At 38.7% G+C, this 17,385-nt stretch overlaps 1 protein-coding gene across 3 annotated transcripts; it reads left to right on the top strand.

The window, feature by feature from the left end:
- Positions 1–2,132: 2,132 nt before the first annotated feature.
- Positions 2,133–16,647, top strand: LOC131791054 (polyunsaturated fatty acid 5-lipoxygenase). Of its 3 annotated transcripts, XM_066171070.1 has the most exons (13): positions 2,133–2,147; positions 2,435–2,483; positions 4,068–4,131; positions 10,406–10,763; positions 11,152–11,290; positions 11,634–11,743; positions 12,446–12,641; positions 13,252–13,358; positions 13,673–13,927; positions 14,268–14,374; positions 14,685–14,787; positions 15,046–15,264; positions 15,935–16,647. In XM_066171070.1, exons 3-13 carry the CDS (start codon positions 4,076–4,078, stop codon positions 16,166–16,168), a joined length of 1,884 nt encoding a protein of 627 aa, XP_066027167.1. In that variant the 5' UTR covers positions 2,133–2,147; positions 2,435–2,483; positions 4,068–4,075; the 3' UTR covers positions 16,169–16,647. The 3 variants fall into 3 exon arrangements, with proteins under 3 accessions (XP_066027167.1, XP_058964351.2, XP_058964352.2); XM_059108368.2 differs by lacking the exon at positions 2,133–2,147 and having other exon boundaries at positions 2,366–2,483; XM_059108369.2 differs by lacking the exons at positions 2,133–2,147; positions 2,435–2,483; positions 4,068–4,131 and adding an exon at positions 8,241–8,360.
- The last annotated feature ends 738 nt before the right edge of the window (positions 16,648–17,385 follow it).

Here is a 17,385-nt window from a genome sequence, read left to right as displayed (position 1 = left end):
GAGAGGGACGGAAAAAAAAAACGTCGTGTGGACAGATCAAAACTTGGCCGGACATAAAGGATCAGTGGACGCTCTTCAATCAAATGAATGCAATGGGCGTCAGTTATTTGGGTAAGACTAACAATTGTCATCTAAATATTTTTCAGAAAGATCGGGCAATGATTTGAACGCGTTTAAGGGCTGTTTAGTTCCGTCTATTCAATTAAAGATCATGTATCGTTGTGAGACGATCGTAGAGCTCTCACAATTCTTTTCTAACTTTTACGCTGAATAAACGCAAAACACAAGTTGACTCTATAGAGATTGCAATTGTTTCATATCTTTCCACTGCTGCTTGAGATTTCAACAAATCATAAAAAACAATTACGAGTAACCAATCAAGCAGGTACAAGAAGAGAACGCTAAGAACTCGCCCACAGGGAAAAAATGGGGAGATGGCTTTCTCTCTCTCTCTCTCTCTCTCTCTCTCTCTCTCTCTCTCTCTCTTCGCGGGCGAGAAAAACTTCATCTTTGAAGTAAATCACCTAATCGTAACATCCAATTCGGTGTTGATGCTTTGATTCGACTGTATAGAAGGAAGAACCAGCAGCCTCAGAAACGAAGAAAAACAGAAAGAGAAGCCTCTGGTGTGGGCCTTGACATACATTGGAACATTTTATATATGTATGTCTACAACTAAATTTAAAGTTTTTATTTGGTGTGGGCCTTGACATACATACATATATATATATATATGTATATCTACAACTAAATGTAAAGTTTTTATTTGGACGCCCGGGTCTTGCGCATGATGTAATTTTCGCGGGGTCTTTATCCTTATATATATTTTCTTTGTTTTGCCTTTCATGAGGCTTTAAATTCTCAAATGTGATTTGAATTTGTTCTCTAATTTCAGGGTTTTAAATTGTTAATAAGTTTTGACCGAGTAGCTATACCATGTAATCTGTATCTATAATATGATTTTGACTAAAGTTTGGAATAAATCAGCTCAAGTAAATTTTCAAAGGCCAATCAAACTGATCGAGCCCATAGAGCCAAGGCAACTTGTTGTGCTTGAAACATTTGCGAGTTGTAATCCATTTATTTCCAGTTGATTATTTGTTAGAAATATGCAGGCAAACATTCAGGTTCACGGATCACTGGTCCCAACTCCATTAACGTTAGTGGCGACCTTGCATGATTGTCAGCAGTTATGGAAACTAATAGATCATTCGAAAAAGATCCAGTTCTGGAAGCGTCAATCACTCTAAAGTGTTTACATTTGTTCGAGCTCACAGAGAAGAGGCCAATACTCGTTTTTTCGTGAGAACTTAGTTTCTCAGTGTTTGCATCAAAAATAAATTCTTTCCAATGCCTATAGTTGGATTGTTGAGCTATACCAGTGGCATTTCTATCTTGAAAATCAGACGTAGCGGGTCGCGCGTCGGTCAGAAATAATATGAATGAGCAGGTTAGGGCAAGTGGACTATAAGATCGTTGACGTTACCGAAACTTTCAAGCCACTGAATCCAGCAAACTGAAACAATACACGTACACAAAATAAAAAATTGCTCAGATATTTAAACTCGCAAGTTTTTTTCAATAAATTTTCTTCAGAGATTCGTCAAGGAAGGACTTCTATTCTGACGTATGGGTAATAAATAGGTGAGATATTATTTTCGCAGGCGAGCTGAAATTACAGAGATGTAGCAGAGAAATATTTCATGCTTCAACTGATTTCGAACCTCTAGTTAAGCTCTACTATCGTACAACTGAGTTATGAGTCAAAATCTTCAAAAAGAGGCAAATTTTTAGCGGTTTGATCATTCTCGTGTAGAAATCTTATCGCAGTTCAGTGAGGCCGAAAACTACACTTTGACCTGTTAAAGACAAACAGGACTAATTAACTGACGCTGTGTCGCGAACAAGTTGTTTGCTTGATTAAGTGGAAATCACAAAAGGTGTGAATTTGACTTCCATCAGACATCATTCAAGAAAAGAGATAAAATACTTTTTCAAAGAGGAAAGATACCTTATGTCTAAAAGTAAGGAAGGGAAGTGATACTGGACTAACTCTCCCTCGGCCGACCGTTCGAACAGATGAAGGAATAAATGGTTATTTCTTTGGGAAAGGACTGCTACGTACTGTATGTGGCAAAAATCTTCAAGTACGTCGTCTAATTTTGAAAGGAACGACCAACACAATCACCAAATTATCTCGGCTTAATGGGTTACCACGTGCTTTTCGATGCTCGCTCTGGAGATCCATTACGATGAAAAAAGAATTCTTATCTTTAGTTGTTACAGCTGGTTGTCACCGGAACATAAGAGCAAACAGCCAAATACGTGTGTATGATAATCATCATTTCCTTTAAAAATATCATATCCCTGTGTATGTTAAGTGCATGTGACTGATATCTGATATTTTCAACCTGACTGAATTATATCTGTACAGAATAGGATTTTCTCCGTACCAAAGAGGTCTGACGCAAAACGCTAGTGAAGTAAGTTGTTCGCGATTAACAATGTTAATATCATGAAAAATCCTATCAGTTCTATTGTAGTATTCCATATTTATACGGAGTACTTATGGATAATTGAGAGCATATCAGTTGTTTGAGTCTGAATGTTGCGGCTAAGAAAGAGAAACATTGAGTATGGATTAAGGCCAGTGAGAGAAAGTCAATGTCGCGGCTTTGTTCATCCTCCACCAACAAATGTCTCGCTGGACTAAAAATCATTTTCAATGAATCTGAAAACATTCGCGAGGAATGAAGAAACAGAGAGGAATCTTTAGTTTCTCTCAGGTTAGAGTGTTCCCCAAGAGAAAAGTATACTGCAAAGTAAACAGGACTGGGTTGAGTTATCAACGTTGAATACCGTAATTATTCTGTTCATTACGAATTAAATTTATGGACCTCGAGGGTGAGCACTTATTCGAGGCTAGGCGCTCACCAGATTTTGACCATTTTGGGCGATTAGTAAGCTAATTTTGCAACAGAACAAAAATAATAACATAACGCGAAGACTTATCACTGAATTATGGCTCAGAGGAATCGCGGCAAATTCATAGCTTGTTTTGAAAGTCTTGAAGGCATAGGCAAATATTGATCGGTTAACGAACATGAGCTGTTTTTCAGTGCCACGTTGAAACACCAAGGGAAGAGATTATATATGCTAAACGTGTGTAACAAAAAGTCTGCAATTTTCGATACAAAAGGCACATTGCCGTAAAGTGACTCTCGCTGATGATTCCGGTCTCAATAAAAGCGGTATTTATGTGGCTCAGAGGAATCGCGGCAAATTCATAGCTTGTTTTGAAATTCTTGAAGGCATAGGCAAATATTGATCGGTTAACAAACATGAGCTGTTTTTAAGTGCCACGTTGAAACACCAAGGGAAGAGATTATATATGCTAAACGTGTTTAACAAAAAGTCTGCAATTTTCGATACAAAAGGCACATTGCCGTAAAGTGACTCTCGCTGATGATTCCGGTCTCAATAAAAGCGGTATTTATGTGGCTATTATATAGAATCACTGGCTATTCTCTTCCGGTGAGTATACCCTTTTAAATTCTTTAATAGGAAATCTCCTGTATGTTCACAGACACGTATGCTGATTCAAACTCGAGACCGGTTTACTAATGAAAAGGGAAATTATCTCGTACATCTCGGCCGCTTTACAATAAAGTAGACTTAGAGGGTTGAAACACATAGGCCATTAGCGAAGGTTAAGTCTTAGTCTAGATGTCATTAGACAACTCTCACTCGAGAATCTTTCGTGTGCTGTAACAACTGCACGTTTATCAATGACTACGTGTACCTTTCTATAATTAATGACGTTTCCCCTGGTGACGAAATCTTGCCAAAACTTATCATTGCTAATTTTATTAATAAAACCGTTCAATCACACAGCTTTTTCAATATTCGCCAAGCTTTCTAAAAATAATGACGTGCTTTTATCGATGATACCGCAGACCAGTGGCTCACCGCCGACCAGTGGTAACAATATATACTTATGCGTAATTTGATAGGAGTAAACCTTGTTTCTCTCACTCATTTTACCCTGCATTAATTGTCTTCCGCAGAATCAAAGATGAAAATTCTGATTATCGTGGTTTCATTCCTTGGATGCTTGATTCCAACTTTGAAGTGAGTTAGAAATATTCATTTTGTATTTATTTTACCTATTTATCCATTCTTTTATTAATTTTTTATTAAGCGAAGGCCGGGGAGGAGTGGGGGATCTGTATGGAGTTGAAAGATTCTCAGCGACAATTAACAATTGGTTCATACGTCAGCGTGCGTTCCTCGAGATATGAAGCACGCGGGAAGTTTGGAGAGCCCGAAAGATGCGTAAGCTCTTACGCATCTTTCGTGCTCTCCAAACTTCCCGCGTGCTTCATATCTCGATGAACGCACAGCTGACGTATGAACCAATTGTTTTATAACATTTTCAACTCGATGGAATTTTTTTTTCCTCGAGGGATTTGTTTGCTGACTTCATGAGTGTGCACAATAGAAGTGTGAAGCACGCTCGCGCAATTGAATTTGATAAGACAATATATAAAAGTTCACACGGCAACCAGGTGGACAATCAGACATAGTTTGACGCTACTCTGGTTTGCAGATTTAATGAATGTAACCGAAGAAGTTACGATTCATAGACCCAACGTTTCGACACTCCTGTCTAGTGCCTTCATCAGGGATGATCTAAACGCTGCAACAAGAGGTCCTTTATATGATCACTAATTAGCGGCCTTTTTTCTGACGAGGTGTAAATAGGCGTCAGGAAGCAAACTGCCATCGTCACGATTTAAAGGAGCGTGGGGAAAGACTCAGAGAAGATGTTTCCCTGGGACAAAGAACTTCTTTGCCTGTGGAGGGTATTATTCCCTCTGGACACTATTAAATCAAGAAAGGGCAAATGTCTATCCTTTTCACGCTCAAGGGTGAATTGGATCGACGGCTCTACTGAATTCAAATGCGACAAGAGGCGCTCCGCTTCATTTCCGGATACCGCAGAAATAACATCATCGACATATCGTTTCCAGAAAAAGGGTTTAACCGGTGAAGTGGCTAAGGCCCTTTGTTCCACGTCTTCCATTACCATGTTAGCAATGACAGCAGAGACGGGCGAACCCTTCGCTGTACCAAAAACTTGTTGATAGTAGGTGCCGTTATATGTAAATTGCGTGGTTTTGAGGCAAAAAGACAGCAGATGAATAATATCCTCCACAGGCAAAGAAGTTCTTTGTCCCTGGGAAACATCTTCTCTGAGTCTTTCCTCCACAACCTTAACGGCAAGATCAACTGGGATTTTGGTGAAGAGCGAAACAACGTCGAAAGAACTGCCAAAAACCAGTTACAAATAGTAACGCTCTTGATGAAAGGGAACCAGTGACTGGTTTTGCTGTTATTCCTTACATACAGGGTGTTACGGAACCCATCAAGAGAATTTTGAATAGCCACAACGTTAAAGTTGCTCAAAAACCTTTTCAGACTTTGGGGCACATTTTCGCCAAACCTAAGGATCCTGTCACGAAAGAACAACGAACCGACGCCATTTATTCTATTCCTTGCAATGACTGTGACGACGAATACATCGGACAGACCAAACGTCAGTTTGGTACACGGTTAAAAGAGCACCAAAAAGCGGTTTTTCTTTGCAAAAAGGAAAATTCAGCTTTATCGGAGCATACATGCCTAACCAACCATACAATTGGGTGAGACAATTCTAAAATTATCACCACTACTCGGCGTTACCATCAGCGCCTTTGTTTGGAGGCTTGGCATATTAACTCCGCCCTCACTCCTTTAAATCGTGTCGATGGCGGTTTGCTTCCTGACGCCTATTTACACCTCGTCAGAAAAAAGGCCGCTAATTAGTGATCATATAAAAGGACCTCTTGTTGCAGTGTTTAGATCACCCCTGATGAAGACACTAGACAGGAGTGTCGAAACGTTGGGTCTATGAATCGTAACTTCTTCGGTTACATTCATTAAATCTGCAAACCAGAGTAGCGTCAAACTGTGTTTGATTAGACAAATTTATTACACCCATTTTGAAATCACTGGTGGTCCCTGTAATCTGATTGGCTCACGAATCGCACCATTTTCCCAGCCACATGCACGCCCGTGCGTAAATAAGATGACGTGAGCATTTTTTTTGCAAGTTTGTCTGTCTTCTCCAATTGCACCGTGCACGGCAGCGTAAACATTATTTTGAACAATCAAAACCCTTGATAACTTCGGGTGTTTGACTTTTAAAACATTTTTCAGTGACACTTGAGTTCATTTAGCTTTGATTTTCTCCATTTTCCCCATAAATTTGGAGCTTTTCATTCACAGTTATTGGTTAACTAGATTAAATGTTCTCGCTCAAACGAAACTATAAATTGTGGCATGTTTTTGACCAGCCAATAGAGACGTTTGTTTCCTTTTTTTGTGCGTTGTGAGGATTTTGCACTCTATCCGGCAAAATAAAAGGCTTCTTAGTGCAGATCCTTGTTGTCGCTCTGTTATAAAAGAATTTGCTCATGCTTTTAGCTGTGCGTCTATCGAGTTATGGATGCACGCGGGAAGTTTGGAGAGCACTCAAAATGTTAGAGTTGCTCTCGGATGCGCCTCGAGCTACTCTCACGCATTCTCCGTGCTCTCCAAACTTCCCGCGTGCATCCATAGCTCGATATACGCACGCTAAGCATGAACAAATTCTCATTTTTCAAGAAGCTAGAGTTCTTTCGTGCACTCCAAACTTCCCGCGTGCTTCATATCTCGATGAACGCACGCTGACGTATGAACCAATTGTTAATTTATAGTCTTTTACCTGAAATCCACATGAACTTTAGAGGGGATTTATATGGACCTTCGCTCTGACGAAGGGCTAACACTCGAAACTTCAGCTTAAGAAACTCTATACAGAGGCTTATATACATCCTCAACTCAGTTGATAAAACCAAATTGTATCATTATACTCCGTACCGACGCAGCGTTACCAGTCTGTTTAGAAGTTCATCTACCTTATGAAATATACTCCAATTCTTATCGCCCATGTCGTTTAGAGTCTCAAATGGCCCTCCGTTTGCTTCATACGGCTTGAAAGGTCTCTTTTAAGTAAGAAAAAAATAGCCAGTGTCAGGCTATCATTTGGCAGAGACGAGCGAAAAAGCGGGCAAGCTTGAAACGGCCGACTGGCCAACACCGCGCTTGCTGTTGTAAGGGAAATGGCTATTCTGAAGTTTTCTTCGCGCAGCCGCTGATTTGCAAACACCGCTTTTTTTCTGAACAGGATAACTAAATCGTTGCGTCTTATTGAGAGCAGTTATGAAACAAAGGTTAAGAAAAATGGTAAATATTGTTTATTTCTCCTTATTAGTATGAAGCAATTTTATTTCGTTATCGATACGCTAGGGTTGCTATGTCAGATTAGATCGCTAAATTTTTGCAGGAGGAAACGCCTCTCTAAGTTTTGAAATAATGAGCATCCAAAGGGTGATTGAGAGAATTGGAGTTTTAGAAAAACACGTCAAACTCAATTTGTTCCCTTCTGCAATCGCACAGGCTCTTTTGAGCGATATTCAAACGGAATTCCAGAACTAGCTATTGACAACCAATCAAATCAACTGCCATCGATTAGAATTTTGATACAATTTGAAGACAATATTGGTTTGCGAGTAGTAAGCAATGTTAGGAGGTCGAGTAGGATGAGTTCTCTAATATATTTTAACGTTGCCTATGGATGCCAGCATCACGTTCAAAACTCGTACAAACCTAAGAAGACAAGCCACATATGCGTTTTTCCGGTCACATTCTTAAACCTTCGCTTGTCTTTTTCCCTTTGTGACTGATATCAAGTACACTTATTTGCAATTGAGCAATCAGCTATGTTTTTGACAATACAACGCTTTTCGAAACATCGACGTGCAGTCAAATAGAAAACTAACCCTGCACCTCGACGCACAGTGAACGAACCATGTGCAGACAAAGGTTTTTCAAATAACTTCAACTTGTATGATGGCGACGTGCTTTTAATATGCATATATCCCACTCGAATATACGTTAGTCTGATAAAATCCTAAATGACGCTTATTTCCGATCAAACAGAATGAATATGATAGCGAATTCTTGCGCATATTGTATATTTGTCCGACAATCAGAATTTTCGGCCAGTCTTTTGTTATCTATTTGAATAATTAAAGACACACAAAGCACAAAACACCTATATAAAGGACGCCATAAACTTAACAACACTATTTAGTAAACGCCCTGAAGCAAACTGCTCATACTGTACCAATAGAAGAGCTCTCTTTTTGAAACGCCGAGATGAATTTCTTGGCCTTCCTGGTCACATTTATTTGGGGCTTTATTACTAGTTCAAGGTATGGAAATATCTTCCTCTTTGCGGTATTGTGAGGGTAGTGTTTAATGCTGTGCACGGCACTTAATTTAAACTGAGAGTTAGACTAACGAAGCCATTGTAGTTTCAAAGATGTCCCACGCGCTTTCTGTATGTCGGAGTTATGTTTTTAGTGGTTTGTCCTTTCTGTTTTTTTTTCCCAAAAGTTTTATCATGAAAATTATTCATATTTTAGTTTAACCTTTAATAATAAAAAGAAATTTGAAACACGCGTTCAGCTCAAAGCACGCTGTTATAACTATTTTAGAAATTATGGGTGACCTCGCAACATTCGATAGTGTAATATAAGATTTCTTTGCGTTTTCGTTTCCAGAAGGAAAAATTCCAGTCCTCTTTCCGTTAAACCTGCAGAGCTCTCCTGTATTACTGACCTGGAGACTTTGCGCTAATATTTCCGCACAGCCCCAGCTCTTGGATAGAGAAAACAATGGCAAAAACAATACATTGCCATTGGGAAAACATATTTATTACAGGGCTGTGCGGAAATTATACCGACTTTGCTTAACTTCAAGAAAGTGAAATTTTATGGCCTAACGGTATTTCGAACTGGTTACTGAATAGAAAGAGATTCCAGGAACGCTCGAAATGACAAGTTCAAGTGTTTTCTTACTTGCTGGTAAGCCAACATCATTCGTCATTTAAAGCAAACGTTTTCGTACAAACATTTTGTGTGTTGGTCATAGCAACACGGAAAGTTTGAAGTGAATGGAAAAGATGTTGAATGCAGTGTTAGTTTGATTTTTGTTATCTATTTGTTCTCTTGAAATCTTTAAAAGGCAGAATATTAGTCGGCGTTGAAGCGAATCGGAAAGTTAGTGGTACAATAGCAGTAGTCGAGGCTTCTAAACGCTAAATTCCAGCCTATAGATGATAAATTTCAATTTTTTTCCCGGTTGGAATCGGTTACTTACGCTCAAATATGGGTGTATTTGTGTTTTTTAAACGTGACCTTATCACGGGGCTCTTACGTTTCACGGTTCAAGAAATTCATTGTACACTTGTCGCAGAGTGGTTGATAGGATATTTGAATAATCAATTCCTAAGTGGCAAAAAACTACAAAAAGATGAAGTGAAATCATACAAAGAACCAATATCTATTGTTCGCATTTGTAAATTTTCCAATTCATGGCTTACGTTTTAAAGGGAAATAGGGAAGAGGCGTCTTTTCAATGGAAATTTTTAGAGCAATTTGTAAATATCAGACAGGGGCTTAAGGAGGCGACTGCCTTTAACCCAAACAGAATAGTTATTCATATTTCTGTCTACTTTATCCCAAAAGATCAAAAACAAACATTTCCTCTCTTCAGTATCATGAAATTTTACTTTTAAGAGTCATAAGCCAGAATTTTAAAATGACGACCTCAACTAACCCACAGATGCTATACTATCAAAATTTTGCTGGGAATCTTCTCTACGTGCTCATCCACAAAAGGGATATTCTTTTCATCACTTTTCTCAATTTGTTTTGCAAATAACATTTATTTGTCGTCTTCAATTAAGTTTCATTTAGCTTATTGGCTTTTTAAAACAATGTTAATATTGTACATCTGAACAGGTGAAATAGTTTGAGAGCTTGACGCGTTCAAAATGGCGTACAACATGCTGTTAATAATATTGCTTGCGATATTAAGATAAGGAGATAAGATTACATGAGATAAGATAGCAACTGAGCCATTTAAGGTGTTCCACCCGCAATATCGAAATGTAATTATCGAATCGCTACATAATTTTACGCACGATTAGTATAAGAACACGCTTAGCTAGGTCATATTTAAACAGCGCTGGACTGCCGTGAGTGAAGTGAAGGGTTCAAGTCCCAGACCCGACCAACACTTAGGGATGTTCTTAAAAAGTTTTTGACACTGAAATTTTCTGACACTTTCTGACTGTGTCTCTGAAAATTAAATTATTTCGAGGGAAAATAACAGGGCCTGAGATATTTGAGCACGGTGACCATCGAATTTATACCAAATTGTTTGGAATTATGGTATTATTTTTTAATTGTAGACATGCATCAGCAACGCGTTGTGAAGTCTCCCTTCCTCAGCATGTCAACTCGGCCGCCTGTATGTCACTGAGGAAAGCTGCTATTGCCAAGAACCAGGAGATCTACACATACAAATTTGATCCAGCTGTTCACGGGTTCGCCCTGTTGAATATGACGGTGCAGGAACTGGGAGCGGTTGCTCTGAAGGACCCTTTCATGGCATACTACACCACAGCATATGTGACAATGACAAGAGCCAGTAACTCACTTCACCAATTGTATCAAAACTTGACATCAGAACTAGGCGAAATTAACCAAATTTCGGAATACCTAGCTCTATCAGAGTTTTTCCAGACGGGCCTGGAACCAATTGTTGGGGTAAACTTAGCATTTTCATTTTTATTCCTTTCTAACCTACCATTGATGATTTAAGAAAGCCCCTAAATTTGATCATGCAAATTACGGTTACCACGACTATGGTATAACTTAGAGAAATTTCCCTAATTTTTGATTACGCCTGAACTTTAGATCACTTATTATTCCCATATCTCAATTTAAATGGGCTTGATTTGTTGTAAATCTCTTTGTGCCCCCTCTCGTCCTTTACTTTCCTTTCAATAGTTTTCAACTCTCATTTCAAGGATGGATTTAGGTCGAGTCCAGCTTCAACCAGTATATACATGGAATATACGTGTTCTACACCCTTTAGTAATGTCATACAATCTTTACTTTCTGTGACATGTAACGTTGCTGATTATGTTTTCAGGAATATGTGAGGCTTCCGTCCAGACACGAGGCTTTTATCCGAGACAAAACTGAATGGATAAGCGACAAATTTTTCACTCAGCAGCGTTTGGCCGGTCCTAACCCTATGTCACTTAAAAAAGTCACCATTCACGGTGAAGGTAGGGTAATTTCCATCTTGCTCTATGCTACAGCGAATATATATCGAGTGGGCACTGGGATGGAAGGTGGAGAAGAGAATTGGAGAAGTAGGTACTGGACACACACAATTGGATCTCTCCAAGGACGGCTAGATCTAGACTTAATTGATGACAGATACACTGCCACTAGACATTATTATAAAGGCATTTTTCTTCTTTAGGTAAAGACGGGTATTGTGGAAACCACGTTTATCCAGGGTCGAATTTTTCCGCAAACACGTGAACTCCTTAAAGTAAACTCTTGATGCTGTCACGGTAGTTCTTTGCTCCCCATACAAATTGCCAATTTTATCATCCTCAACAGAATCAGCAGTTGGACTGGATTGGAATGAATTGAAAAAAACGCTGAACCCTGAGTTTGACTGGGATGGTGCTGTCAAACAGGCTACGAAGTCGAAGTATTCGTTGAATAAAGTAAGCTCACAATTTGATTCATTTTTATGAGGATACATCTCGAAAGCGTTCTGTTACCTATCCGAGAGAAAAGGCCTTTTTTCCCCGCTGGTGAAAAAAGAATAACACCTTTCTTTGTTCGAAGCCCGGAAGCAAAAATTTCCATCTTTCTTTCCCTATGTATGCACACGCGTGTTGCTGATTCTACCAGATTTTCGCGAAACTAATCTAGTAATGGCTTAGCTCAGCCACAAGCCCGCCTCTGCAGCTCAGTGGTAGAGCATCGTCGCACGGAGTCCAAAGGTCCGAGACTCGGGGATCCTTATGGGTAGACCTTGTGACAAATGAATAAGAACGTCTTTCTCAAGGCAAGACCTTTATATGTTAAACGCATCTACGATATTTCCCTACGCTTTTGTTCCAAAACGTTTAAAACCTTCAAAGAAGTATCTTCGAAATTAAATTTCCGCAATGATTGCGGAAATAGAATAGCTTAGGTGTTTAGAAATGCCAGGTTTGGGGAAATCCTTCTTAGACTAACAATTTGTTACGAAACAATCTTAACTTGTTCCGCGAAACTTTTTCATCTCGCTATTTTCGCGTTCCCACAGTTGCTAATTTTAAAATGAAAATATCTGGATTTTCACTTAGAAAATTATCCTACAGCTTTATCTCCACACGATGAAAACAGTTGAGTCAATCAAATTTCTATTTTATTTTCAGGCTATCGCACTTGGTCGCATCTTCGCTCTTCGTTACGAATTGTGTGATGACATGCCTCGTTCACTGGATCTCACAGACCGTAATCCAGAAAGGAAGATGTGGAACTTTCTCTCTCCTATTGCCTTGTTCGTATCGAGGAAGGTTGGTCGGAGAAATCAACTCGTTCCTGTGGCCATACAAATGGACTATACACCAGGTAAGATGGAGTTAGAAACATGTCCTGACTTTATACTGGCAGATACTAAATTTTGACAAGGAATATTTGATTGATTACCTAAACCTATCGATGATTTATTTTCTTTTACACCTTGTCAATTTTCGTAAATAAAACAAAAATAGCAGCAGTTTCTTCGTTTATTGTTCAGGGAGGCAAAACTCTTTCTGAATAAAGTCTTACCATTTTAGACTGAGACAACCATCCTTGTACATCCGAATAACGGATAATAAGAAACTGGACTTCTTGTCGTCCAATTCTGTTTGTAATCATTCTCGTGATTGAAAAATTGGACTCCCGCTTCGCGGTTGTCTAATTTTGTCAGTCACTAGTATGATTACAGAGCGAATTGGACTCCACTTAGTTCTATTATCATTACCAATCATTGACACACTGATATATTCTGTGATTGGTGAATTTTGACGAGTTTTAGTCTTATTCGAGTGTTGTACACATTTGAACATAATTTTTAATGTTAAAATGTGCAATAAAAGCAATAAGTATTATCATCATTATTGTTATTGTTATTATTATTATTATTATTATTATTATTATTATTATTATACACTCTGTAAAACATTCTCTCCGTCAGACTCAGCAGTTTACACTCCTAAGAGTGGGGACAACTGGATGCTTGCAAAACTGAATGTTCAAATCACTGATCTGGGATATTCACAAATCGTCGAACACCTTGCTAAGGTAAGAAATTATCCTTTGCTCAGAGGTAAGTTTCTCTTATCTTTTGATAGAATTACTAAGAAATCGTAATCTCCATCTGTAACTCATTACGTTTTCTTATGATTCCGCTTTCTTTGCTATTTGGCGGCGATAGAAATGAGCGGGAACCAGATACTGAGACTAAGGATACCGGGACTGTAAATCAAATGTGCGAGAAGCAAGAATAAAATCGAGAAGCGAGATATTTCAATGCAGAGGTTCATATGCTTTTATAAGCAGGAAGAAAGACTTCAAAAGCAAGTATTAACTTTTTCGTTCTGCATTTTGAATTTCAGGTTCATTTTTTTATAGAGCCATTCTGTATCTCCTTAAAAAGGACCCTACCACCCGCCCATCCGCTGAACCAAATGCTTAAGTATCACTGTCGAGAAGTGATTGTCCCTAATACGTTCGGAACCCCATCGTTGGTTGACGAGTTTAGATTCATGGATCTTCTCTTTGCTTTCGGAAACGACGGGGCTAATAGACTTCTCCGTGATGCCCATGAATTTTCGACTTGGGAAGTCACAGACTTCAGAAGGAACATTAAGGTAAAGGCTTCCCACTACTTACACTTATTCTCATTTCGAAAAATTACAAAATTCTCCTTTTCTCTCTGTCCGTCGGTCTGTATGTCTGGCTGTCTATCTGTCTGTCTGCTTATCTCCTTGTCTGTGTTCCTACTTGTCTGACTGTCTCTGCCTGTCTGTCTGTCTATCTCTCAGTCTGTTTGCTTATTTGTCTGAATATTTGTCTATCTGTTCATCTGACTATTTGTCTGACCAACTGCCGCCCTTTTGGTCTGTCTGTCTCATGTATATCGATACGCACTTTTGAGTCTTCCTTGCCTGAAATGGCTTATGAACTTTGTCTATTCTCATCATTTACAAGAAACGAGGACTTGCAAACCGAAACCTCCTGCCTTACTTTCCTTATCGTGATGATGGTATGAGAATCCTAACAGTCATCGAACGGATGGTGGAACGTTACGTAGACTTGTGAGTGAAATCATAAAATTTATGCTAAAACATTATATAAAATAATGATTCAAACAGAATCTGTTTTTTCACCTTTATTCAACCATTGCACTCAAAACTTTTAATTCAAGTTTACTTTCGTGACTGAAACTTTCGCTTTTTGCTAATCTTAGTAATTTGCGGGGTGATTATTACTTATAGACGGGAAACATGGCCTAACTAGCCAATTAGTTCTCTGTAACTGCATCATTAGGACTATAGAGGAACTCGTTGCTCAATTCTCTTTTTTGGTGGATGATTGAGGTAATGAAATACTATGCAACTTCTTTAGGTATTACAAAGACGACGACGACGTGGCCGAAGATGAGGAACTTCAGGCTTACATCAATGAAGTATCACTAGATGGAACTGGACCCAATGGAGGAATTGGACGGGTAAACATGAATATTATAGATATGGAGTTACGCTGTGCACGTTGCGAGCTCCGCTGTAAACATTCACACGCTTTACTATCGGAGTGTTACTGAAATAACGTGCGCATTAAGCAACAATAGCTGCACCTGGGCTTCCATTAATTCTTCCATTAATTCTGCGTTGCCGTTCCAATGCTGACTTAACTGTGCATTGCTGAATAAGTTTGTTGAATTTTGGAAACACAGCTATTCATGACCAGCACTTGTTTCATTCATCAGATTCAAGGTTTACCATCTACTATTGGATCCAAACAAGCGCTCTGCGAGATCGTGAGTCGCATCATCTCACACTTGACGATTGCACACGCGGCTGTCAACTACCAGATGTCAGACTACGCTTCGTTCATTCCCAATATGCCAACAAAACTGTATAACGATAGCAGAGTCGCTGATGGAGAATTTTCTGTTTTCCGCTTGCCAAACAGGGCTACCTCGGCAGTAAGTTTTAGCTCAAGCTTTACAAAGGATTGGGAGAGAGGATGTGAGAGAAATTAATCATAGGGAAATTTCGTCGTGGTTGAATAATAATGTCAGTTTAAAAAACGTGATTTGTTTCTGGATCCTTGCAGTATCTTCAGATGTCAGTTGGAATCGGAACAGGAATTGAATTGACTATAATCTGGGGTATGCCACAGCAGACAAAATGTTGTGGAGATCTGTGACGCAATGACGATGACGACGACAACATAGGAAATTTGTTTACGGCTTGCTCTACAATTTTTAACTAAGGAATGAACAGCATTGATTGAATTCGGTCGTAACAAAAATTTCGTCGTATTAAAGAGGGTCGTTATTCAATAATCAGAGTCCTTGTTCTAATTTCAAGTTCGAAAAAGGACATGTCTTTGCCAAAATTGAAAATCCAGTAAATGCCAATAGTCGGGAACTTCAACGAAGCCGTTCCTCCCCTCCGTTCTCCGCACTGTTCAGGACTTGATTAGTTTGTCAAGTGTTGATATTGGGATTATTTTGGGAACAATTATCCTTAACTAAATTAGTTCTTCGTTCACTTTTTTTTTTTTACTATGACAACAATTGTGTTAGCGTAGTTCCAAGTATTGATATGACGTTGCATGACCTTCTTTTTTTTTTGCGTTTTAATTTACAGATCGAAGCCAGCTTTGTTAATTCCCTGGCAACATTCCGCTTCGATTCCTTGTTTGACTACGGCAATGAACTTGAGGACCCTAAGGCGGCCAAGCTCGTTAACTACTACTATTGCTTTTTGATGAGAGTTCTTCAACCGAAAATGCAACTAATCAATCAGAGGCGAGAGAAATATGGCTACCTAACCTATCCGTATTTAATTCCAAGGTGGATGCCAAATGGTATTCAAACCTGAGACTCTTGTTAACTGTCAATATGAATGCATGTTTAGAATCGATCCACATCGTATTTTTGGGGTCCATTCTTGTCTCCAAAGCCCACATTCTTTTTTGCAAGCGCATAGATCAATCTTTACAAGGGCCGCATGTAATGAATTATATGCGAGTTCAAGTTATAGATGCATTACATGTACCCAAATATAACGCGCGGGTCGATCAATTTCCGGCGCTGGGGTTGAAGATTGCGGGCTCTGAGGACAAGAATGCGCAGAGTTGCATTACTACCCTTTAAGTGTGTTATGGTCAGTTGAGGAAAATAATAACATAAAAAATTGTGGTTGTTGTGTCGTGTTGAGCGTTAGTGGGGGCAGCTCATCCACTCGGATGGGAATCTTGAATGATCGATGTGGTCCTATCTTTAAGTTTCATGTAGAGCTTTCTCGTGTAACCTTTAGGAAATAAAGATCCTTTCTTGGGCATCTCTTTTTTCATTTTACACTGGACTCAATTATCTTAAATCTTATGAAAACTTAAATTGTCGTTCACTTACCCCTCAGCAATCAATAAGGAAAAGAACACAGTTGTGCCGAGCTCTTCCTGGGAATAATTTTGATGATAATAACGAGAGTAGTTCGGCAAAAGAATAACGTCATGACATGTCAAACTCATCACAGTCATGAAGAAGATGAACACAGTTGATAAACCTTACGTATTTTAAAGCATTTCTATTCTTAAATTCTTGAATTTCGTCTTTCGCAAGGTCACTCATAAAACCTTCAATCGCAAAATTTTAAGCCCTCCTCCTTGTTACAGATGTTGTCAATTTTTTATTGAAAATTTTATCAGGTATCATAAACAGCTACATAACTATCAATATAAATTTCAAATGCAACATTTAAGCATTTTATAATAATTAATTCCATGCAATTCTGATAGACTATTGAAGAAAGCAATATAAATTTCAAATGCAACATTTAAGCATTTTATAATTATTAATTCCATGCAATTCTGATAGACTATTGAAGAAAGCTTTCTCATATATTCATGAAAGCCAGCAGAGATATACATACAATTTTCAAGATAATTTATTTTCAGATCTTGAAAGGGTTTACCTCGTAAGCTCTGAAAAGTTTTATCGGGTCCATAAATACATTTTCCAAAATTCGATACTCTTTCCGATAATTTTGGATGCGGTGTGGAACTATGTAGTGAGTGGCATCTTGCTCTTGAGAGG

Source organism: Pocillopora verrucosa, chromosome 8, assembly GCF_036669915.1.
Source record: "Pocillopora verrucosa isolate sample1 chromosome 8, ASM3666991v2, whole genome shotgun sequence".
Lineage (NCBI taxonomy): Eukaryota > Metazoa > Cnidaria > Anthozoa > Scleractinia > Pocilloporidae > Pocillopora > Pocillopora verrucosa.
The sequence above is the reverse complement of the archived record's forward strand: the minus strand, read 5'-3'. Positions and strand labels throughout refer to the sequence as shown.